Below are 25,666 nucleotides of genomic sequence, written 5' to 3'. Positions count from 1 at the left end.
GAATGGGTTCCTTCAAACTGACACGATCAAACTAGACAACAGCGCGTTAAAAGGAATGGGTGTTTCTTGGGCACCGCAGATCTGTATTTTTTTGCATTAATGTACATCTGCAGTGGGAGGGGTACCAGCGTGTGCACAGGGTCTCATTCCCTCTGTAGCGCTGCCATATGCGCTCTGCGTTGCCCTGCTCTGGCATTTGATCGTTTTGACTGTCTTGCCTCTGTGCATCCAACAGGAAATTCTGATGCTCTCAGCTTTAACTCGCTGAATCTCAGGTCAATAAAACGGTAGAAGAAGAAAAAAAAAGATCCACTTGTTTCAATTCTAGTTGTTTCATTAGAAAATGAAGAAGGAAGCACCTTCAAGTTAATTGCTGAGGTGTCCTTTGCTATAACACCCTACTGGTTAGTCCCATGTCGCCCTTCTGAGAGCTCTGGTGTGAAAGTTCAAGCTTGGAGCAACAACAGTTGCTGCTGTCTCGTGCATCTAGGAGTTAAAATGTAGTTTGTGCACCTGAAGGATGTGACTTATGGTTTTGTGTTTTAAGCTTCCACAATTAGTAATTAAGTAGAGAATTCCAAATGTCTGGATCTGTGCATTTAGTTAATTATTGGGTTTAAAATAAAAAAAAGAAAAGTACGATTTAGCAGTCCTCTTCCAGAACTGTTTGCAATGGAAAAACACTACTATTGACTGTCTGGCTTTTTGAGTTGCAAAGCACCTGACATGAGGTGGTTATAAAATGTGTCTTGCTTGCTAATGTTTCTGTAAGTACAGCATGGAGCAGACATTCAGAAGCAGTAAAGATTCCTCTTCTTCCCTTGCCCGTGATGGTAAGAGCTGTGGCTCCTTCAGGTTTCCTGCTCAGGGACGGCACAGAGAGGGGTGTGATTTGTGACCCCCACTAACCCAACATTTAGTCTTCCTAAAGAGGGGGGCTCCCAGGAGGGGTGACCCCGGACAGGCAGGGATCACAGGCCGCAGTCCAGCCGCAGTGCTGTGAAAGCACCACAGCCCAATCTGGCAGGTGTCAACATTAGCAACACAATCGCCTCTCCTGGGAATGATATTCCAGCAGGGTAGTTAACTAAAGCAATCTGAAGCAAACTGAAGAAAGAAGAAAAAAGGGGGCTGGGGGAGAGAGAGGCAGATTAGAGGGAGATTACACTCTGGGACAGCTATTAGAAGGGATGAGGCTTTTTTAAACAAAACAGTGAGAAAAGATCATTACTTTGTTAGTTTCCCCGAGCATCCTTTCTGAATCAGTCTTATTTCCCTGCTTTCTTTTTCCTAGACACTTGGGATTGTATCAGAGGTCAGATGGCCATCCCTGCACTTGTTAGTACGTTTAGTAATGGAATTTGTTTTTTTTTTGTGTCAATCAAATAATGACTTTAGTGCTTATTATTTGAGTCCTGTTCTCTTAATAGCAGATATATACAACACGTTGTGCTGTAGAGAATCAGAAGTGGAGTGTTTATCAGTGTCTTGGCATTGAAGAAATTCATCAAAGTCTCTGACCAGTGTGACAACTCGGTAAGGATCTGCACAGCCTTTGAATGACAATCTTTTTCTTTCATTAGAAGAAGAAATACAGTTACAAGATGATCAGAGAGAAATGGAAAAGCACTGAAATGACATTCCAGTTTGTTGGCAGTCTTGAGTAGGTATTTGTCTAGACAAGAAAAACAATTTATTTTGAAGAGGCATTTATTTTACTCTTACCAGTAATTCTGAACCTCACCACAGGAAAACACAAGGGCTCTCAGTACTGTAGATTAGTTCCTAAACCCTTACTGTGGAACCAACAATATATTTGCTATTATATAAAAAAAAGTCTTATTTAATGGCAGAACAGTTGGCCTGTTACATCGGCAGGGATTTGCTCACTTCTAACTGAACCAAGTCAAAACAAAAATGGCTTCGCTGTGTTTCTAGAATATGTTAAAGGGAAGTTTTATGGCCAACGTTCAGAAACAGTGAATCCTGCCTAATAAAGAAGCTATTCAGATTTACACAAAATCATCCAAAGTAAGAATCAAACAGTTGTTTCGAGGATTAAAATAATTTGTTGAACATTGATGTTGGTGCATGGCTCGTTATAAATCTGTTTTAAGTAAAATTACAAGAAGCACATTGTTTTTGACAGTATTCAATTTTTGTTGATCTAATTTGTTTTATGCCTTTGCAAGTAAAGGGAGCTTGAGAGACAATGTGAGCCTTCTTTTGAATATAGTACTGTTTCTGTATTTTCCCGAGGTCCAGAGAATTCTTTTACTCTGATATGTGTTATGGTGTCTTTTCATTGTTGTTTACCATGACTACCCTGGTAATCATCCCACAGGGGTTCCAACATTCTGTGGGTGTAGTAAACAGTGCCTACAGCCCCTGAAGGAAATGCCCTTGTAATGCGACTTCAAACAGAAACCCCTGACCATCCCTTGCCCACCTCTGCCCCCCCACCAGCTGAGTCCTCCTGAATTCCAACAAAGAACAAGTACATATTAACTCAATTAATGAACTCTGAGAGACAATGGCACTTTCTGCTCTGGGTACCCTGCTAAGAAGAGCCCATTAAAAAGACAGCCTGCAATAAAATGATCCCTAGCTACCCTGGGCAGTCAGGGATCATAAAAATGGTTAAATATAAGCCAAAGAGAAGGGCAGTGGGGTTCAGTACTTTAGTCTATTCTCATGCTGCCATGTTGGAGTTTGTGCTCCAGTCATGTAGTCTGGCCAATTAAACTGTTAAAGCCACAGCGCATTCACAACAAGTGTTCTTACTGTATCCCAGTGGTTTGTGGGCGATTGAGAAAATGTAGGTGTTGCTTTGCACAATGTTATTGGGATGACCAGATCTCTGCAAGGTGATTTACAATCAGGTTTAATTAAACCAAAGTGGCTTTCATATTCTCACTATTTATAGAAGTTAGGCACCTCCAGACCCAGAGTGCATACTGTATACTGTATAATTTGTTCAGCTTGCAAACATTCTGGAACTCAGAAAAGCATAATAAAATCCAAGCACTGTAGTTATTTGCACCCGTAGGAAATTGGAAACCACCCTTCAAAATTGTGGTTCTCTGGATATAATGACTACTATAGAATGTTATTTTTTTATAAACAGTGGGATCTTGTGTTGTATGATTGAGGCTAACCAGCATCATTGAGACTTGCTATGGGTGGTCATCACGCTTTTATTTGGAAGCTGATAAATCAAATAGAAACGGGAGTTTGCTGTCTTAAACATCTGCTGACACTTTTTAGGAGTCATATTTAATGTCAATTGCTCGTGTGTGCATGCCTGTGAATGTGTATATATGTCATTGTTTTACCTGGACAAGGTATTGGAAGGTGTAAATGTCACATCTAATTTAAATCTGTGTTTTTTTCTCATCATTTACTTGAACTCCAGGGGTGTAGGCAGTCAGCATAGTCTTATTAAATTGGCTTAGAAACAGTACAGCAGTGGAAGTTCCATCAATGGGAACGTTAAATATGGATGCCTTGCATTTATGTTTTTATCCCCATAGCGGCTCTCCCTGTTTTTTGAGCCTGCCAATAATGAAAGATATTGCTTGTAAGTCTGGGGGATCAATCGGCTCCTGAATCTATAAACATATATTGTAATTGGTGTGTCGGTGTCTGCTTTTTATATGTTAGTATTGAGTTCACTGATAGCGAACTAAACACTGAAAGGCTGAAGCTTGTAAACCTTTTTTCTTTAAGTACTGCCATAGAAAAGTTTTGCCCAAGATAAAAGATGCAGTGATTTTTGGGAAATAATCCTACTTAACACCTGTCTCCTTAAAGTGCTTTTCAGTTTTTTTTAATCATTTATAGAGCATTCAACTGTGTTTTATATAACAGCACAGTCATAAAGGGCCCCAGCCAGTAGCGTCAATATCTTTCTACAATCCTTTCAAAAAGCAGACTAAAGAACAGTCCTACTTGTGTCTTTTGTGTTGTAGTGTACACCGCAGAGACGTAGCCGATGCTTAGACCCAATCAGGATTTACAATGCGGGAATGTTAGAGGCATCAACAGTTTACTCAAAAGCCTCCAGTGGTGGTTTCCACTACTAGAGCAGCTTCGATTAATATAGTTTAATGTGGGCGAGCAGAACCTAAACTTGACATGGAGTGATTTATCACATTGATCAGAAGCTTCAAAAACTTGATCACAACACCAGAAGATAAACTAGATCTGAGCAGCAAGCACTGTACAGGGTAGCAGTAATTAATCCATCACATTTTCCAATCAAATCTACCCGAAGCACTATCAGATGTTTCTTGTCATTAACATTATTTGTTCCTTCCTACAGATCCCTAAAGCAAAAAGGTTACATTTTGAACTACAACATACAGTACAGATCTATTAGGATATATTTGTATCTTATACCAAAATGGCTAAACATTCAGAAAGATTGCCATATACTTGTTTTTTAGCATAAAGAAATTAAAACATATACAAACATTTGTTATCTAGTATTATATTACTCATAAAACACCTATGAGTAAAAGCTTAGTGTGGAATTGAATCTTAGTAGTCATCATTGCGTATCTATGTTTGTGTGTAAGAGAATTTCACTCCCATTGTTTTCCAGAAACTATTCAATTATTTTTGTTCTCTTAATAAACTTGGGTAGGAAAAGCCCTCCGAGACACTTATTCCTCATCATATTCCTATCCTCTCCCAGAACAGTTTTCCCTGAAAAAAAGTATACACCGTTCCATAAGTTAGTGAAAATTAGCCTCATGGGAAAAAATAAATCAAAGTAATGAAACTAGCAAACACAAATCAATCAGTTAAGGAGATGATGTGGATCAGATATGAGCAGGTATAAATTCAGACCATCACAGCTTGCGTGAACTGGGTGCTAGTTACTAAACATCTCAAACACCACCACTAAGATAAGGTCCGAACACACAGCTTCCAAGCTTAATAAAACTGTTGATGTTGATCTCAGAAGGAGAGCTTGCTCGGGTGTTTATTTATTATTTTACAAACATTTTAATTCATTCATTCCTTCTGACTCCTAGACTTCAGCCAGTCAATAGGAAAGGTCATAACTGAGAGTACTCCTCTCACCTATAGCTGATCAATCAGTCCCATTCCATTAGGTCGGACACAGAAGCACACACATTCACCCTGAAGAGCTTTTTAACAGGGTGCAGGATTCTAGCAGCTATAGAACTTGTCAGTGCACATGTACAAACCTATCAATTATGAGCATTTACAGCACCTCATTAAAGTAATGTTTGTAGATCACTTATTTCACATTCATTTCATAGTATAAAATTATGAACAACAGAAAGAGAGCACTTGCATCATTTGAACAACTAGAAATATTGTTTTCCTCTAAAAGTGGTATTCAATTATTATTAAAAGAAAAATCTGTTAAAATGCTCGTTCTTCATTCTGAACAATTTGGGAAAGAATGCTTGTTGCTGCTTTGGCTCTGTAGATGTGAACTGACTGGTCCGTTCCTTGTCAAGCTGCTGTATGCATCTGGACTCTCTGTGGCAGGCTGTACAAGCTGTAGGCCACACAGTATCCCTGTCTTTCCGGCATGTTTTGTCAGCTGTTTTAAGCTGTGTACCATATCCTTGCTTACCAGATTCCTCTATTCTGCTTTTAGGAGCAACATGCTGACATTCCTTAGCAAAACAGTAGGAGAGCGATAATATTGACACTCTTTACTGGCCTGCTACTCAGTAAAAATGTTTATCCTATTTTTTTTGGGGGGGGGGGGCAGGGAGAGAGAAGACCACATTTAATGTGGAGTGTAACTAGACACCTTAAATGTTTGGCTTAGGACTGGGTTACATGCTGTATGTATAGCTATTCATACATAGGTATTTAGCAAATATATTGTACATTGTATATTGTACATATATATGTTTCATAAACAAGTTTCCCGAAATACCACTCACCTGAGAAACAATAATAGTTTAGGCATTGATTTTGAAAATGATATCATTTCATTAAATACATTCCTTTGGATTTGTACTTTTCTGTATCACAAAACCTGCTTTGAGATGATTTGCCTTTGTCATCATGATATTCCTTGCTAAAAATGTAACACATTAAATTAATAAGGCTTTTATTTTTTGTAGTTGAATGTATGCAAAACCTTTGTCACTAAGGAACTGATTCGTTAAAAAGTTTTATCTGTGGGTTTTATTGTATCTTGGTATTTACAGTATATATTTCTTTTGCTGCTCATTTAAAGAAATATAAACCCCACAACTTATCCCCTTTAGAAATGTTCCTGTGCATAACAGTTACACCGATGACTGCAGAAGAGCTTATCCAAATACCTGTAGGTAGTATTGCCAATTATTAAATTAATGAAAAAACATGTACATTGAAGAAAACCCCAGGTTATACCGGAGGCATAAAATAGAGTAAGAGTGGTTTAAAGGCAGGTGTAAAAAAATAATAAAAAACATATTATCGTGGCTTTCCGTGACACGTATAAATAGATTAGGGGAATATGAAATCAATGAATATAGCTACCAAGCTGTAGATTCTCAGGCCTTGTAAAATAATACACTTCCTCATTTCTCTTTAAAGAATTGTGGAAGAAAAAAAAGATAGCTTGGCTTTCATAACATGCAGGCTCTGCAGCAAAGTTGATCTCTTCTCGTTAAAAAAAGGAAGGACAGAATGTGAATACATGAAGAAAAAAAGTGTACTTCAATGTTCTTAAATTGTTTCAAACTTTGTTTTCCCTGCTTCTCTGTGCCTGCCACAGTTGTCAAGCTCTGACAGCCCATGTAGTTGTGGATAGGGCAGTGGATTATTCCAATTCTCTGGTAACCACAGAAGCGCATTAGAAACACACAACAAGAATTTCTGGCTAATTTTATTACAATAGAGGCATGGCTCACATAATACGCAACAGTAATTAGGGAAGGAGCTATTTGCCCAGTTTCACAGCGATGATTAAGCTAAGTTACCACCATGGTCTGCTAGTTTAAAAATCACCATCACGCCCACGCCACTTACGGCCATAAAATTTCTTATTTTATGCTTTTTAACGGCTTCACCCTGGAATCTTCATTTGCTTTATTTATACGTGTGTTTTTCACTCGCACAAAGACAATAAACATGTTCCTAGAGTGTTACAAATCAGAAATTTGTTCAGATTTTTTCCACCAACTTAAAATGTGAATGCATTGGCCAGTGTGTGAACAGCAGTAGGGCCAGCCAGCTGTGAGAGGGAGCTCGGCCTCCCTAACTTCAAACAGGGAGCTTGTCTTACATTTTTAACTAATGGGCTTATTTATGCATCCACTGTCACTCTCTCCTCAGGCTACGCTTGCACTGATTTTAAAAAAGCTTTTCTTTTTCCAGTGGAGAAAATAGAGACTGCAAACCAGGACAGATTTCCGGCATGAATAACCGCAACTTCAGTAAAGCAACAGCATTTTCTCAGATGGGAAATATTAAATAGTCTTCTGTTTGCCCACAGTGATCACATGGGCAACAGAGCTTCTGTTTGGTTCTGTCCCTGACAGACCTCAACGTGTAAAGAGAAAACGAAATTAAAAAATAATCTGGATCTATTTTTCATAGAGCGCATCTATGGGAAGACTTTCAAAGGTTCCTTCTCCATGGTAAAGTCTGTTCTCAGCACAAAAGCTCATGAGAAAGGACAACAGGAATTCCGTGCTAATTTTATTAGGGAAGAAGCTATTTGTCCAGTTTCACAGCAATGATTAAACGAAGTTATCTCCATGGCAGCTCCATCTTCCTTTCTAAAACTACAGCTCAGAGAAGATGTGCCAGTGTTTCTGTATCTTGCTGGATTTGCACGTTTAAGCAGAAAACAGGTCAAACCTTGTCATGAATTGCTGTAAGCTGAAAAGGCATTGGGGGTGGGGAGCTGTGGGGGGGCTTTTTTTTTAAAAAGTGGAAAACGTTGTTTTTCAACCATTATACTGTATATCCATTCCATAACTTATGTTCTCTGTAATTGTCACACTTTCCTTTTACATTGGAAGTCAAAATGTAATTAAAATCTTTGACAGCTGATTAAACATTTTTATTATTAGATGTCACATTGAAGAAAAGTGGGAGTGCATGTCAGATCATATGCCAAACAATCTGACTTCAAAAAACACGTCTTGTTGCCTTTTTAAAGAGCCCATTAGGCATAATCTTTAAAGAAGAGTCAAGTAGCTCAAATCAGTTATTTATTTGACGCAGAAAAGCCTATATTATATGAATCGGCCTTTTTCAAAATAAGATTATACTTTTCTATATAATACTTTTTTTGTCTAAGCTCAGAGCTGTCCAGTGAGAGCTTGCTTTCATTCAGGCGGTATGTCTGCTATTTCTTTGCCCCTGTAATCTAAATCAGAGTTTGTTCAAAAAGATGCTCAGCCATTTGTTTCCGTATGCTGTTGTTTTTTTTTATCACAAACAAAACCACATGTCAGGAAGGAAGAAAGAACTGATAAAGACTTTGCACTTAATATGTGCTAGTTTGCTAAAGCATATTGCCACAATAATGGACACTCAGCAGATTTCTGGAACAGCCTTGTGTCTGAAGTTCTTTGGAGTCTCTTCATCTTTGATTATGTTAAAGTCCTAAGCATGTACTGTATTAGCTACAGTATGTGTGTCTTTGAGGAATATATTTTGTAGTGTTGGATGGATAAAAGTGCCATAATCTGGAAAGGGTTTTCTGGAAGCACTTAGAAGGTGACTGTTTGGGGTAGTTTAAATCAAAGCCAGTGGGACTGATTTTACTGACTACATTAGTTCTGTCCACTAATAGAAAGTGAAACTCTGAGAAGCCCTCAGGCTGTGTTGGTCCTCACTGTGAGTGTAACGTTTGCCTGTGTGTTTTGTTGTTGTTTAGGGATAGTGTTGATTCCCTGCGTGCATGTTGTGTAATCATTTTGTTTACGACAGGGAAAAAAGACTGATTGTTTTGTGATGGACCTTGGAGGTAATCTTGTCTTATATTATTCACAATATCATTGTGCTCTATAAACTATAACACCAATTTATTGTTACAGCACGACTAAATCTGATTAACAAATATTACAAGTCAGTGCCGGCTCTTTGATCCTTTTCGGTCACCATGAAAATGATGAGAGCATTCATTCACTGGTTGGGCCAGGTACATTAATGAGCCCCGGCACATCTCTGAAGTAATGTAACATTTTCTCACTGACATTGAGCTGTTGACAAGGTTCTGTTCAGATATGTAGTGAGGCTATCATTTAATATAATAACAAGGTGAAATGACTTATTCCGATGGTTTTAGTGGAAAAGCACTTTCATGTTTGTACGTGAATGTCACCCAGTAAACTGAACGTGATCAGAGCTACCTCACTCACATTCCAGTCCAGCTCTCGTAGTGCTTTAGTTTCATTTCTTTGGATTCGGCCGTGCAGGGGCAGTCTAGGTACCAAACTGTGATTTTTTTTATTACAAGGCATCCGTACGTTTGTGGATATGCTGAAAAATAAGTCTTGAGCTGCTGGAGAAGCGCGTTGGGCGAACGAGTCACACAGGCTCGTTGTCGTACCTCTGCGTGCGTGAGTGTTCCCTTGTGCACGTGGGCTTGCAGTGGCCTGCAGGGAGCAGTTGGGTGCTGGGACTTCGGTCCTGCCCCAGGCAATCTGCTCTTCCTTCCCCTGCAGCTGTCCACCTCCAGCCTCTCCCTCTCACACCATTGTGTGAGCTCATCTCATCACATCCCTCTCCTTGCCCCCATCTGCCCACATCAGCGCCGAGCTCTCCCAGCTCCCCCTGGCTTGACTCAGAACCACCTTTTAATATTTATCGATTTTACACGACGGATTCAAACTGCATTAAGGAAAGCACAGCGCTGTAGAAGCGAGAACGTGAAAAACAAAATGGACAGGGTGCAACACGTTACACCTTGAGATGGCATATCAGTGTGTAGCATTTATCTGCTGTAAGGTTGTGTGTGTGTGTGTTGGTTTTTGATGAAATTTGAAGGTTTGTTGTTCATCTTATTTTCTTTTTAAATTCTGCTTGTCTGTCTTGCCTCTTTGGTCGCGCTGCAGGATGGGTGTCAGTTTAGCATCAATGGCTCTGAGACTTTGCTCTTTCCTGCCTAAGGTCTGGTCTCCAATGCCTTGCTAAGGCAGAAATATGTTTTATTCTAAAAGGCACCAGATCCATTAAATTCAAGGTCTACAGGAGAACTGCCAAATATATTGAGTTAATGGTTGCAATTACTCTCCTTTTTTTAGAAAACCGTACAGTCAGCCAGGTTCACTGAGGGATTCTGAGCATTGAATTCTGCAGCGTGGGCAGCAGACCCCAGTGGTTCACTTTTTGGTGTCAATAATGCTGAACAATATGCAAAACACTTAATAATAGTCACTGGCAGGATTTATAATCAAGCAAGGTTTGATTGCTTAAGCAGCTATCAGACTGCTTCTCCTTGTTTACTCTTCTGTTCATCTGGTCCTTTTGCTGCTTATATTTCTAATTTTTTAACTTGTGTTTTCTGAGACCCCAATTAGTGTGTTCTTAATCCCAGGAAATGAAAGACCATTGTCAAAGAAGAGTAACAGAGACTTGGCTGTAAAACTAAACCTGCCTCTTTTCAATACCTGTTTCCAGAAGCTGACAGGTTGAGATGGAATCAAGTACTTCTCCAGTTTTCAATCAGTGATTTTTTAAAGCCAAATCTTTTAATCTAAGCAGTGTGCCTGTGCCAGGAAATTGCAAACATGAAATTCTTCTAATACTTGGTGAGACATTGTTCATTTTTCTTTCTTCATTTAGTGTTAACAGAGTTATGCTGTTTTTAAATCTGTTTTTATTGTGACGTGTGTGGTATAGCATTGAAGTTTTATGTCTAAGTAAATTATATTTAAGCGTATTAATAGATTCCACATGGTTCTGTGGATATTTACAGGTGATTGGAGGGAAAACTTGTAAAATTAAATAAATACATGAATTACAAGCAAATTCATATTTTGCTAGAATGCTCTTTTTTCAAATAACTCTTAGGTTTCTTGAATATCTAATGTATTAAACACTGATGGAAATGTGCAAAGCAGGCCTTCTCCATTTAGGATTTTATTTTAGATTATTCCGTGTCTAAATCACAACACATGTGGGGGTCTGAGAGATAATGGTCATTTTAAGATTTCAAAGCTATATCAATTACAAACCATCTAGTATGTTTTTTTTTCTTAACTCTTAGTACTTTTGGACTAGCTCTCTTGGACTTTTTTTTATTCTCAGTTTCTAATTTGTAATGACATTTGTGTTACTTCAGGGATTCAAGACCGTACAGGATATTTGAGGCAGCTGCTTGACATCTGATATTGTTTATAGCTGTAGAAAAATATACTAGCTAAAACAATCTCGACATTTTAAAGTGAAGAGAGAAAAGTGGAGAACGGTCTATTTCTCTTTGGGAAACAGGTAGCCCTTCTAGTTTTGCAGGGTTTGGATCTGAGACCCCAGAGATTAAAGATCCTGCTGCCACCCCCACCCCCCCCCTCAACCCTTAATGGTTTAATATTCAGGCAGCACCTTCCAGTTGAGCTTGGGCACAGAGAGTCAATATGTCAGCGTTTATTGATGCCCCACAAAGCTGCACGGGGTTGTCAGTCCTCTTTTCAAGCCTTAATGGCCCCCTAAGGTGCGCCTTCTATCGGGCTGAAAGAGCTGAGAGGCCCTAGAACTGCTCTGTTGTTTAAGGTGAGCGCACACTCACACAGACGCACAGACAAAAAAGCTACTGCTCCTTCACACACATGACAAGGCCCATAAAAGCCTATCGCCTCCACTGCTTATTTTTGTCTCCCTCCACCCCCCCACTCAAACTTTTTTTTTTACTCTGAAGAAAGAAAAAAAAAAGGGGGCTAATTGTTTGTTGTGGGAGCCAAAGATTATAGAACCTCCTTTTTTTCTTTTCTTCCCCTTTGGATTCTCTTTCTCCTCCTCCTCTTCTGCTGCTTCTTCTTCGTTGTCGTTGTCGTCCTCTTCATCGTCTCCTTAAGGTTCTGCTTTCATTCGGAACAAAAGGAGAGAAAGGCAGAGGAATTTTCATGTGCAAAGTTGAAAGGGGGGGGAAGGGAGTAAGCCCACATTTTAAAAAGTGGCGGCGAGAGACAAGGATGACAGTTAGTAAAAAAAAATGGGGTTTTCTCCCTGGGAGTGAGGGGTCCTTCCACCAGTTCACAGCCGCGGTGGAAGATAGGTTTTTAGATCTTCACCAGTATGTCGCATTTACTAACGCTTATCAGTCAAGACTTCTTAATGTGGATCCCAAGGTTTGTGAAAAGAAATGAAGAAACATGCCAGGTAGAGCTCAGATTAACAGTACATTGTTTTTTTCCACAACGATCCTTAAAACACGTAACAACTTTTTCTGTACAAGAAAAAGGAAATTACTCGAGAACTACAAACCACAAATATTTCTGGTGTTCTTGTGCATAATGCTTGTTCTGCATTGATGTTGTTGGTAAGTGTATATTCATCTGTGGATTTAACACTGAGTCTTTTTAGAACAGAGGGCACTCTCAGAGACCAGCATTATAAGCTGTTTATCACATTTAAGTAGGCAAAAGTGAACACCATTCAAAATCAGAATAGTAAAGGGCACTTCTAATTAGCGTCAGTCTAACAAAGCGGTATTTCTCTTAAACTAAATGAACACGTGCTGAGACATCCACTTGCTTAATTGTTTCTTACTGGCTTGACTGTTCTTAACCGTGTGAGCTTTCCCACTGGTGTGTACATTATTGCAGCCTGACAAAAATATCTCTAACAGAAGATGCTATTCACAAAGAATCACTGTACCAGTCAAAGTAAATAACCTTCCATTAAGCATTGCCTGCAGAAAACTCAAGGGGTTAGGTGAGTAAAGAACTTGGGAAAACTTTTGCCATTGTTCTTGTTATAATCTATCAAGTCACTCATTCGGCCGAGTCTTTAAATTAACTACGCTGCAGGAGTTGCTTGTAAAAAGTGAACTCTGAATTGAACTTTGCTGTAAAACGCCTGTTAAATATAATCAGATGTGTTGTTTCTTCTGCAGTGTGAAAAGTATGTCTGAAAATGTGCAACTGGAAAGGATGGCAGAGTATCTGGAGTACCTACTGTATCAGTGCTAGACAATCCTTGCTGCTTTGCTAATGATTAAAATAAAAAAGGCTATTTGGTTAGTATCACTAGTTGAGACGGCAGTACGTTGCAATTTAGCAAGAGTCATAATGCTGAATTCCACACTGGGCTTGTCTGATTTGGCATTCTGGCATAAAGTTCCCCCTTTAATTCGACTGGTGAAGCAGTTGCTCTCTTCTCCACCTGCTCTGCTGTGTAGCTGGGGCTGCTGCTCTGCGTCAGCTAGGTGGGTGCTGTCATTGATTCTGATCATGATCATTGATGCATTTCATGCAGGAAAAGGATCCTGACGGACAATACTGTATGTATAAATGCAATGAAGGCAAAGAAAAAGAAATTGTGGCTGACCCTTCTTTGCAAAACATACACTTCAAGATTGATGTATTCTTGGCTCTTAGGATTTACGTTGTATTGGTACAGCTTGTGGTCCTTGCTACGCAAACAGACGGGACAGATGCAAGAGGCAGTGCTCATTTTGTTAGTGCTCACTATTGCACTATTTACATACACTGTCTGAGGATCAGGAACACCATCATCAAAGACAGTTTTGCATGTGGCCCATAAGAAACACTCTCCGAAAGACTTGAGAAACCATACTTTAGAAGTTGAAAGCACCCACCAGTGCAGTACAACAAAAGTAGGCAAGCTCTCCTGTCATTCATTTTCAGTTTTATATGCAGTTTCCCCATCCACCCACCCTCCCTCATGTGTTCTGCATACCAGTATCTGAAGTTCAGATCCCAAACAGACCTTAGGAAAGGAAACGGTTTTTATATCCAAGCCTGAAGCCACAGAGATTGCAGCGAGGCAGATGGATGTCAAAGATAGCAAATCAGATCTCGGGCTCGCTGAGCTCATTATAGTGTGCTTGTATAATGAGTCCCCACCCCCCCCATCTCAGTTAACTGACAAAAAGAATAATTACAACAACAACAACAAAAGGCATACACAAAATAAACACATAAATAAAATAACAGGAGAGATATGCTTTGTTTGTTTGTTAGGTTGTTTTTCCTCTGGGAAACAAAATAAAATATCATGTTTGTAGATCAGTCTGTTTCAACTGGTGTCATTCACTTTGCCAAGGGTAGGCTTCCAGACGCCTGTAAAATATTGTAAGCAGAGTGGGATGATAATTTGGCTGGAACTAATTGGGTTTCAGGAAAGAGGCATTAGAAATCGATACTGCACCCTGTTGCGCTTGCAGATTCTGGTCCCTGTGTGCAAGAGGATTTCATTGGCTGAGGTTTAGTGAAGCAAGAAGAAAGGCATATGGCTTGCCTTCTGATTGGAGCTAGGCTTGATTTCAAGTCATGATGGGTGAAGCCGCTCGGTTGCACAAACGTGGTATTTCAGTGATCTCTGAGAACACTGGACACTGCTGCTGAGCAGAAGGCTAGGGGGTACTTGAGTCACAGGGCCATGGAGGAGAAGGGATGCAGGATGGTGATGACCAGCTTGTGTTTCTCTGTCCTTAACTGACTGTTGCACAAGCTGATATAGATCGCAGATGTATATAAGCGATCCATTTGTAATTCTGCTGCCTAATGCTATGAAGGGTTTTGGTAAGAGCCCTGGTCTGAAAAGGAAAAGTGAACAACCTGGTGTGCTTCAGTTTTCTGGAGGAAGCTTATTATATTACTGAGTCGGCAAAATGTTTTATTTTCTGGCACGAATAGATTTGAGTGCACCAGTTTATGGGATGGAACCTATTAACAGATTTGGGTCACTAATTTGCACAGTATATTAATTAATTAGATAGTCATTTCTGATAGGTCACATCTCCGAAAGAAGCCTATGCCCATCTCACAGCAGAAGAACTCGTTCTGCTTTTTGGGAAATTTTTATCAATGTTGTATTCCTACCAGTACATGGCATGATGGCGTCAAATCTGCGAGATGCGGTGATGTACTTCTCTTTTAAATAAAAACGCAGTGGGTTCTTACAAATCGCACCCCCCACATACACACACATGCATACAAACCCCTTTGCAAAGGGCACAGTGGTACCTCTAGTAACACTGATGAAGACAGATGTCGAAACGTTTGTCTCCCTGCCACTGCGGAGTGATTGAGCACTGAGCCCGGCGTTCTTTATGGACTGCACAGCTGCAGCCGGGAGTTGATCAAGGCCACGTTACCTCAGGCGCTTTAGAAGGCCAAACAAAAGGGCCAGCTCGGAGAGGGTGGGAGGACTACGCTGAAAAAAAAGGTTAAAAGAAAATAGAGGGGGGAGAGAGGCGTGGGGAGGGGGCCCAGGCATAGCACTCATGATGGATATTCCATCTGCTTGTACTCAAAACAGGCACTGGAATTAACAATGAGCTGCAGCAGGGATGGACTGTTTTTATGGGGTAGTCATAACTACAAAGAGATCTCTGCCACCCTCCCAAGGAACAGAAATAAACATCATCTTAGAGCTCAAATTAACCATGGCGTCGACTCTAAACTCCTAGTAGCATCATTTCTTGTCCTTCAGTCAGAATCAGAGCAGTAGCACTTCATATTTTAAAAAAATATATTTCTGGAAAGAATGAACACTATGAAGTTATAATGGAGTACTTGTTGGGAATGCACTGGGTGTCAAACTTTGGAAATATCCGCGTTAGAAAGGAAGACCTGGTAAATAGTAGGAGAACAAACAGGCAGGCTTTGTCTATCTGTGAATCGTTGCTTTTTAGATTTGTTTTAACTCAGCTAATACAATTTTGAAACAGTTGTAAAAATTAAGGTGTACCTTGAAATCATAGTATCACTGCCCCACACTACACAAACCCCACCACCATGCCACCAACATACTAATCTGTCACATGAATTCCCTGTGGAGAAAGTGTGGTGCTCTGACAGATGTATGCTGGAAAATATTACATTCTTAGCTAACAATAATGGCCCCTATCTATCGCTGATTGCTGTTATCACAACAAGTTGCACTGATCCCATTGGGAACTATAAGACCAGGTTCTAATTAATGAGATCATTTAATTAAAATTTTAAAACAAGGAGAAGATACAGAGTGTCTGGCACATAAACCACGCATTTTACTGCATTCTTAATCAGCTTTGGTCAGAAAGTAGCATCTCTCTTATTTTGTAACACAGAGTTGACTTAGGGGCAGTGGGCATTTGTTAGTGGTGAAGTTCAATTTCAAAAGATATGAGTGAGAGTTTCTATTTGATTATATTTGATTCATTTAGCCCTGAATACATGGTATTTAAACACAATATATATCTATAAATTACCATGTACCCTAGAGGAATATACTTTAAAAGGAATAATACACACCCGATAGTACATAATTAGGCTTTAATTTTATGATAAATCATGAGAGCAAAGCTTGAGTAGTTTATCAATCTCCCCAGAACCTTAAAATGGAATTACAGCCTTATTATTATATAGGGTGTAATCAGGATGTTCTTTATTTGTTACAATACAGGGTAAATGATTAAAAAATGACCTTGCTGTGTAATGGGATTTGTTGTTTTTTTTTAAAAAAAGATCTGATGTCAAAGAACATTCTCATAAACTAATGTGAAAACCTTGTGAGTATTCATTCCTTCATCTCTTACCAGTCTTACAGCTTCAAGTTTATAGGAAAATTAAATTTAACCATGCACGGTATTATATTATCATCAGACAGCTTTTGTTGTTAAATCCTAGCCTTGGTGACTGCAGATGAAATGGAAAGCTCTGCCGTGCCTCATAGATACTGAATTTGGAACCATGGGCTGTATCTTTCTGTTAGAAAATGAGCCAGTCACAAGGCAGTCTAACACCTGTCACTGCTTTTACAAATCCAGCTTGCAAAGAATGGTGCAGTTGACTTTCCACCACCTTTGTGCCATCCTGCCTTCGTTATATCCTGTGCCATGTTAACATTCACCTGATAAAGCACAGCATGCCAATCTCTGGGCACCACAAGCACTGTAGACAAGAAGAGGGCAAGATGCATCACTCGGTACTCAATTACCATAATCCCTCGTTGCTCTGCTCCAAGGTGTTGACTTCTGTGCGAGGTTTCTGTCTGCCTGGTTCATTTTACTATACAGACTGACTGAAGCACTTGGTATGTGTTGTCACATGGAGGATAAATGACTGTAAGACTGAGGAGTGGAGCAGAATGAAACGGCACTAAAGAGATCCTCATCAGCCATGCATGGAATTTCAGCCAAAACTTACATTAAGACAGCTGCATTCTGTGACTCAATTAGAAACGAGTGGCTGCATTCTTTTTTTAAAAACTGAATTCGAAAAGAGCAACTTCTGACGCCTTGAGCGGGGAGATGGGGGACTGTTTAAAAAAGGAGTAATCTAAATCTTCCTCTAAGCCCATGCTAGTGGACACAAATAAGAGATGCAAAGTAAGGTTGGCTATTGTGGGATTTTTTTTTCTAAATCCAGCAGCATGTAGAAGAGAACAAATAAATTCCATGCTGTCTCTGAAATGAAAGCTACAGCCAGCCCCAGGACTCCCGGGTGCCTTTGGAAAGTGATATATAGACCACTGTGCTGGTCTCAAGTGTTGTCATGGCAAGTTAGTAGCAAAGCAGTTTGCTGCATCCTCATAAAAACCAACAAAGGGCTTCACTGTACATGTACATATTCGCCTCTATATATACATGCACATGTTTGCAGCACTGCGGAGTAGGGCTGAAGAACCAATCTTTACTTTATAAAAAAAAAAATTGATTTCATTAATGCGCCCTCATGTCCTGTGGCCACATGTAATCCGTTGAGAATTCTTGAGCCTGAGCTCCAGGAGACAAAAAGAAGTCAGTGAGAAGACTCCTCGAGTGGCCTGTAATGATAGTCTCTACCTAATCCTATAATTCCTTGTTTAATTAAACTCCAAAGCTGACCAGGAGTGCCAGACATTTTGCTGGTTCTTTTTTCATTATTTAGCGGCACAGGAGGGGGGGCGGGGGGATTTTTTTCCCTTGTTCTTCTTCTTTTCCTTTATTTTTCGGCACACCCTCGCCTACAGAGACACACACACATCCACTTGAATTACAGGGACGTGCGGGCTCACACCCACAGGCACAAGAAGGCGTCCCGTTACCCTTGGATCCTGACAGCCCCCACCTGTTTTGGGGTAAACAAACACGCTACCAGCTTAACAGTTTTCGGTAGTAGCTCGCGCAGCACCGATCCGAATTCCGAATCTCACGACGCACGTCATGCTTTGTGGGGGTTTCTGCATGGGACAAGGCTGTGAGCCAGTGCTTCTAACTCAGCCCAGTGAATTGTGTTTAGATCTCAGTGAGCAATTACAATAGTCCACACTGGCCAACAATCCAGCAGTCACACTCTGTCTTCCACTCCCTTTCCCTTTCTGTCCATATCATTAGTGGAAAATGTGGCAGATGCACTTCGCCTGTATTATTTTCCTCTACAAGTGTTAGAAGGGTTTGACAGTAGACTGATTCTCCCCACCCAAAGAAGCCTCCCTCTTCCAGCACACACCTGCCATTTCCCACTGTGCATTCTTCATTGTGCCTACATTCCACCTGGGAGAAAGAAAGATACTGTCTTCCTTCATTTGACAAGTGTGTATGTGTGTGTGTTTGTTTAGGGAGGTGTTAAGGCTAAGCTGTTAAAGACCTAGACTGTGTAAAACTTCCAGCTTCTCTGCGTGCCCCACACCTGTCCCCCTAGGCACTCTTCACATTAGCAGGGGAGCAGACACTGGAGACATCTAACAGCTACTGCAGACCTCTTCACAGACACGTACAGCAATTGTGTAAATCCATTGTGTAAAATCCCTGATGGCTGGCAGCACTGGATTCAAGTGATAGCTGTGCTTTGGATGCAGTACAGTATTTGTTAATGTTTGTTTTTATTTGTTACTAGCAGTGTGACAGCTGGAATCACAGGGAAGATTAAAGCAAGGCTGATCATGTTCGTTTTGAACTCTACCATGAAAGTAAAGGAATCATGTAAATTGAAGCACCAATCGTGGAAAAAATAAATAATACTTTTTTTTTCCCCCAAACTGTCTTCATGATTTTGTTTCCTAAAACAATGAAAGAGAGTATATGCCACTTGACAGATCAGAGCTGGTTATTTTGGGTCATTCTTTAAGTGCAACAGTGTGTACCTGGAAGCTGTAACTCACAAGTGAGTTATAGATAGCTAAGCAGAGTTGGTACGTTAAAGTAGTACTTTACCTATGTAATATATTGAACAGAGCCATGCTAGTACCGGAGTTTCAGGTCACTTTCAAGAATATGATTCCATCCATTCAACCTGTGGTAGGTAGATGACAACTTTAACTGCTCATGTAGGCTACATCAGAACTTTTTCCAACTAAGCATCTCTGTAGTGATGATAGCTTGTATGACAGTGCAAACAAAAGAGACATCAGCCTTGTGTTTCTAATGTGAGCATACTGCAGGATTGTTGGTTTTGTGCAGTGCCGAGAAAGTAAATGTGCTGTGTAAAGTGGCCAGTCTTCCAATGGCAGGGTTCGATGAGAGTTTAACAGTCGGTGAGGGAGTCTTCCCTGATTACCCGAGCTCCCATCGCCACCCTTTCTTCAAACTGGCTAGTGAAGGATCTGCCACCTCTGCTGGAAGCAATCGGCTGTACTCCAAGCGAACTGGCAAGCCTGTATAAATACCTTTGAATAAGAAATAAGAGTTCAGCCATCCCTAATTTGGAATCGCTTAAATTTCAACAGAAGTCATGGCCCTGATTAAGCACTGTGTCTGGAGGAGAGGACCTCCAGTGCTGGCAGGAGGATTTGTAGGGATCAGCCGTTCAACTCCTGAAACTCAAAATAAGAAATAAAATAAAACAAAATCAAGGGGCAAAAAAAGACGAGTCCTGCTGGGGATCAATACGACGGGCGGAAAGTGGTTATGGGGTGAAAAGAAAGGAAGAAATATGTCATTTGTCAGTCTTTTTTTCCTTTGTTTCTCAGGGTGTCTGTTCCCTGGTTGTAGGGCTGAGGAACAGATGCCACCTACACCCCTTCTGGAAAGTGCTTCCTTGAGTGTTGCTCATTTTAGACCATGACACGATTGCCCAATAAGAAATGGATAAAATACGATTTCACCTATGGGACATACTGGTCAAGAAAGCCACAGCCATAAAAATATCATGAATATGACTCCCCTACTTAAAATTAATTTTCTTCAGAAATGAGACTTCAAAATTGCAGGACAAATTAAAAATATGTATAATTACATGCCTCCTGATACCAGTATTTGCAGTGCACATTTTAAATAATCATGTAATTCATTATGTTGATTTATTTTTATATTCATGTATTACCCTTACAATTAAGTGAGGAAGTTTGACAACAGTTACAGTATTATTCATTTGTATTTAGTATGTAGGTGGCTAATTAATTGTATTTGTATATTCTCCTCAGGTTTGTAGTGTTTTTGAGATTAGAATGAATTTTGAGAGAATATGAATTGTAGGACATATGATTGCTAATTAGCTCTTTCCATGTAATAACATTAGAAAACAGAACTGTCTAACAAGATGTTCAGATCTAATTAATGTGCATATTTCCCGTGATTCATAGCAGCTTTCACTGATCAAAGTACAGATATACTGTACCACTCTGGTGACCCATGATAATAGTGAAATAGATGTCTGTGGTTACTTACTTTGACTAAATATATACTGTACTGTGAAGAACAAGAAATTAATTCATATATATCTTTATGTCCAGACCCCTTATCTCTGGACTGAGAAGTGTCCAAACCACTCAAATATTATCCTAACATGCAACACATAATGCAGTACTATACCTGAAGTGGTAGACTGACTAAAAAATTAAAAGAAAGTGTGCTTCAGTTATTTTTCAGCTCAATGTGCAAGTGCATGTTAATTGTGAGATGTGACAAAACCAGCGCAATACTATATTGCAAATATTTACACATTGCTGTTTTCCTCTGCGAGCCCCCAGGCGCTTGTAAAAGAATAGTGCTACATGGATCGCCAAGGTGGTCTGGGCAGATTAACACCCCCCGCCACTCCACTGTGGCTGCAGGGCCCGTTCGGATGTATTCTGATGCAGGATTGTGTTCACAAAGGCCTCTCATGTATAAATAACTATAGATTAAAATAATATTTGCTGTCTCCAGCTTGCCAATAGTGAAAGTCATAGGAAACTGTATCATTCTAATCCCCCCCACACACACCCAATCACTATGGAAACAGCCATATCTGTTCTTGTGGCCCACAGATGTCCTGATGGTTACTTTTGACGTCTTTTTCCCTTCTTTTCTCCCATTAATACACAGTTTTCATTGGGGGCAAGTAAGCCCGAACACCAGAGATGTGATTTGTGTAGCAAGACTTCACAGGTCACGTCAAGCAAATATTCCCAAATAAAAACAAAAACGTTCCCCCTCTGTCTGTTTGCCGCTTTTCATCTGATGACATATTAAAAATGGTGTCAAGGTGCTTGGCAGACTTTTAAAACAGAAGGCTGTTTTTATTTTTCAGTTTACCTGAAACCCAGAAGAGGACAAAAGCTGCGTGGTTTGTCTTGAGGCTTACTGGTTTTCAGGCAATAGGGAACAGTCTAAGGAGCTTCCAAAGCTGTCGGTCAGGCAGTGGAGGACTCCTTGTGCTGAGGTGCCTTCTCACCCCTGTTCCGTCAGGCAACCGCATGGACGAGAGCTCAGACGTGGAGTCGGAGCCGGACCTGCCCCTGAAGCGCAAGCAGAGGCGCAGTCGGACCACCTTCACGGCGGAGCAGCTGGAGGAGCTGGAGAAGGCCTTCGAGAGGACGCACTACCCAGACATCTACACCCGCGAGGAGCTGGCCCAGAGGACCAAGCTGACAGAGGCCCGCGTGCAGGTCAGAGGCTTCACACTGCGGGCACGGGGGCTGGGAGGCTTTATGGTTTTATCTTTCATTTGATTTCCTTCATCTACGCTAATCTGACTTCCTTTCCTGAAGGTTTGTGAGTATTAATAGACTAGATGAGGAGGGCCACAGTCCAGACTATTTTATAGGGCTTTCTAAATTTCCAGTGCAACAGGGCTCATGCACTGAGCCAGCTACAGAAGTGACGTCACGGCTTTTAACAGTCTAGTAATATTTGTAGAAAACACTAGTGGAGGCTAAAATAAATAATAAAACATTCTTCCAGTACTACAACAGTAAAAGAACAACAAAAGATGTTTTGGGGATAATAATGGGGAATTTCTAGAAAATGAAAGGGAAAAGGCTGATTACTAAATGAGTATCTCACTCAAGAGGTCACTAAGGAAGAAGTCAACAACATGCCTCAGCAGAAAGTTCTTTATAAAATAGTACTAGCACAGAAGAGTCAGCAGGGGTTTGGATACTGGAAGCACTCAAGATTATTAACTCCCCAGGGCCTGATGGTATCTTTCCAATTGTACTCAGTGAAACAAGATATTATTCATAAGCTATTGACACAACACTTCCAACAGTCGCTCAGGACAAAGGTAGTACTACCCATGGACTGGCGAACTGCTAATGCAGAAAATGACGTGGGGGCTTGATACACGTGTTCAAGGTCTTTAAAGGCTGAGACAAAGTCAACCCAGCTGATATCTTGAGAATGAACAGTGAAACATGAACCATGTTCCACAAGTGGAAACTACATGGAAGAACAATGTTAGAAATCACTCTTTGAGCATCTTTGGGTGCTGCAGAAGAGAATAATTACACTTCGTTCTAGGGTTCTGTTTGAAATGAATGTCAAATGTAAAAGCAAAAGCCAACATGAAAAGAATTATAGGAAAGTACAGTACATAGTGGAATATTGTGCAGTTGAAAGTATGTAGTATCAAATTTGAGTAACATATAAGACTATTCTTTCCAGTCACAAAAATAGATGAGAATTAGAATTGCAAGAAATTGACAACACCTACTGACAACCTATAGGTCTAGCTTTGCATGTGTGGCTCACAGTTAGATTTTTTCTCGGCACTTCAGTGAGTTCAGAATTATTCACCACAATCAAGCTAATAAGATGATTGTGTCCCACACACCCCCTAAATCAACAGTTTCATTGCATATAGGTCCACCTCCTCCTGTCATAGTGAGTTGATTTAAGCACAGTGGACAACTGTGCAGTAGACAACCAGCTTATTTGTTTGTTTGTTCAGCAGTATGAAATATATTTAGTATAGAATACATACTGTTTGTTCAGCAGTATGAAAACTCAGTATTACATTTCAGGAATGCTTTTCTTTCCAGTGGTGTGAGGTACTTGGTAATGAATGGCTGTGCACATTTATTTTGACTGAGAAAGAAAAGAAAGAAGCTACAATGAAAGGCTCACATTAGGCACAGAGAAATCAATATGTTTGCACTGCTGGCTGGAATGCGCAGAGGGTTAAGGAGTGTTTCTTAGCTGTTACCACCTCCTAGCCTGATCTTGGCAGACCTCGGAAGTTAAGCAAAGCTAAACCTGGTCAGGACTTGAATGGGAGACCTCAAGGAGAAGCAGGTGGTGGCTGTAAGTAGTATTTCCAAACCAATTCTCCAGTAAGGAGACTGGGAAACCTTTGTTGCGTTTCAATGAAACATTAATCCAAAGGCCTGACTACTTGGTCTTGACATATCCCAGGGGACTCTTTGTTTATCCAGGTTTACACAATCTAGGCTTCCCTACAGTTCTCCCTTCATTTTATTGGTGAAGCAGTTTCTTGCTTCTCCGCCTGGTCCACTGTGTAGTGGGTCTACTGGCACAAAAAGGATGCTTCTCCTCACCCTGGTGGACTGCAGTGCAGTGGTATATGCAGGGGCCACCCCCCTACTTGTAAGCACTTAAGAATGAGGAACTGCTGTATAAAAACAATTCATTAATAATGATTATTAATTAGATTGATTAACGTTTCAGAGTCAGGTCTCAAGGGCTGAACATCCTAGAAAATTATTGATTTGTACCTACATCTCTCATCCCTCATCTTAAAAAATATTAGTTTCATGGGACACACACAGACAAACTTACAGAATAGACACAAACAGGCTCTAACCCAGAGCCTGTGCACAGATGAGATGAGAGACAAAGGGCTAATAATTTATAGGATTAATACTCGCTGTGGGAAAATGTATGTGGTCGTGAATGTGAGTGCAGAATCAGAGGTCAGCAGTGTGCTGGTGTTCAAGGGGGATCAAGCGTGTTAACAGAGCTGCTGGTGCGGACCAATCCCCAGGAGGGGTCTGCTGGCCGCGTCGTGTAACTGAGCTATCCCGTCTCTGCCCGCTCTCAGGAATAACATTCCCCTCCACAGCCTTCCTCTGAGCTCTCAGCCTGCTCTCTCCTGCGCGGAGCCAAGTATAGGAGGAGTCTCCTTCATGTGGGAAACTGGTTTTCTCCATGAAGGGCTGCAGTGCTTTCCAAGCGTTAGGATGTATGTGCAATTTTCAGAAAACCTTGAACTATAGGTGAGTCAGTGTGATGCTGCTTACCTCTAGATGCACTGAAAGTTGAATTGTTGCATGATAAATGACAGCTTGCTTTGGAAGCCACAAAGCCTGACTAGTAGAGATGGCAGCTGAGGTCACAAAAGACCTCAATTCTGTTCGAACCTGTACCTCATATCCACAGACATACAAACACAGGCACAAGCTCCCATAACCTCCCAGGCATAGTCATTCTCTCCCTCATGCTTGTAGGGAATGGAAGGGCTGCTGTCATGAAAGATGACAGACACTCTCCTGCCTCTGTGTTTGTGGAGCATGATGGACAGTTTTGACATCTTCTCTTCGGTCAGGCATTGCTCTAGCCGCCTCATTCAGGAAACTTCACTCAGTCAGGCCCCTTCCCAGCCACCCTTTCATCTTTCCTCCTCGATGGGAAGACTCACACATGGTCAGGTATCTCCCCAGCTTCCCCGCTTATCCTGCCTCCTCAACGGGGAAACCACACAGGACTAAATCAACATGTCCAGACAGGGTACCACTTCCCATCCCAAGGCACAGGCCGTGTTCAGAGTAAAACCACTTCCTCCTGCTTGAGAACATCCGCTCCTGAGTTTGAAATGACGAGGCCATACGAAGGGGTTCCCTCGAATTGCCTGTCAAATCCAGGGTATGGTAAAGTTCTGGGAATCTTCCAAGACGCGTACAGCCATATGTTCTTTGCATTTTCCCTGTCCATCTTACTTTGGCACATCTCCCCTCTAGGCTCAAAACACTGATCAGTTTGTAGCACTCCAAACTCCCATAAATGTAGGAAAACGCAGGCTACCTATTGGGATAAAAGGCTCAGGCTTTAGCTTTCTTTATTGTTAACATGGAGAGAAATACTTGTCACCATATTGGCTGACTTTCTGTCAGTTCCAGGGCTTAACTTCCCTGGAATTGAAAGGTCCTTGTGAGAGCTGTTACTGTGGATGTTTCTTCAAGAGATAGACCTGTAATGAGAAGACCTGTATCTCCATGTCTTTGTTAATCCAGTTATGGAATGTAGACTTTTCTGTTTTGCCTTTCAAAATCCATGTGCACACATTGTAAAAGACTCTCTGAAGGTCAAAATCATTCACATCTTTTATATCATGGAATAGTTATCATACTTGCCTTGTCC

At 40.7% G+C, this 25,666-nt stretch overlaps 1 protein-coding gene across 4 annotated transcripts in view; it reads left to right on the top strand.

Moving 5' to 3' along the window:
• Nucleotides 1-25,666, top strand: part of pax7a (paired box 7a) — an 84,844-nt gene that overhangs the window by 18,004 nt on the left and 41,174 nt on the right. For all 4 annotated transcript variants that reach the window (XM_088616888.1, XM_088616886.1, XM_088616887.1 and 1 more), the window contains exon 5: nt 21,758-21,957. In XM_088616888.1, the coding sequence (XP_088473014.1) occupies nt 21,758-21,957 (200 nt within the window). The remainder of the gene's footprint in view (nt 1-21,757; nt 21,958-25,666) is intronic.

Source organism: Lepisosteus platostomus, chromosome 23 (assembly GCF_059453375.1).
Source record: "Lepisosteus platostomus isolate fLepPlt1 chromosome 23, fLepPlt1.hap1, whole genome shotgun sequence".
Classification (NCBI taxonomy): Eukaryota; Metazoa; Chordata; class Actinopteri; order Semionotiformes; family Lepisosteidae; genus Lepisosteus; species Lepisosteus platostomus.
The sequence above is the reverse complement of the archived record's forward strand: the minus strand, read 5'-3'. Positions and strand labels throughout refer to the sequence as shown.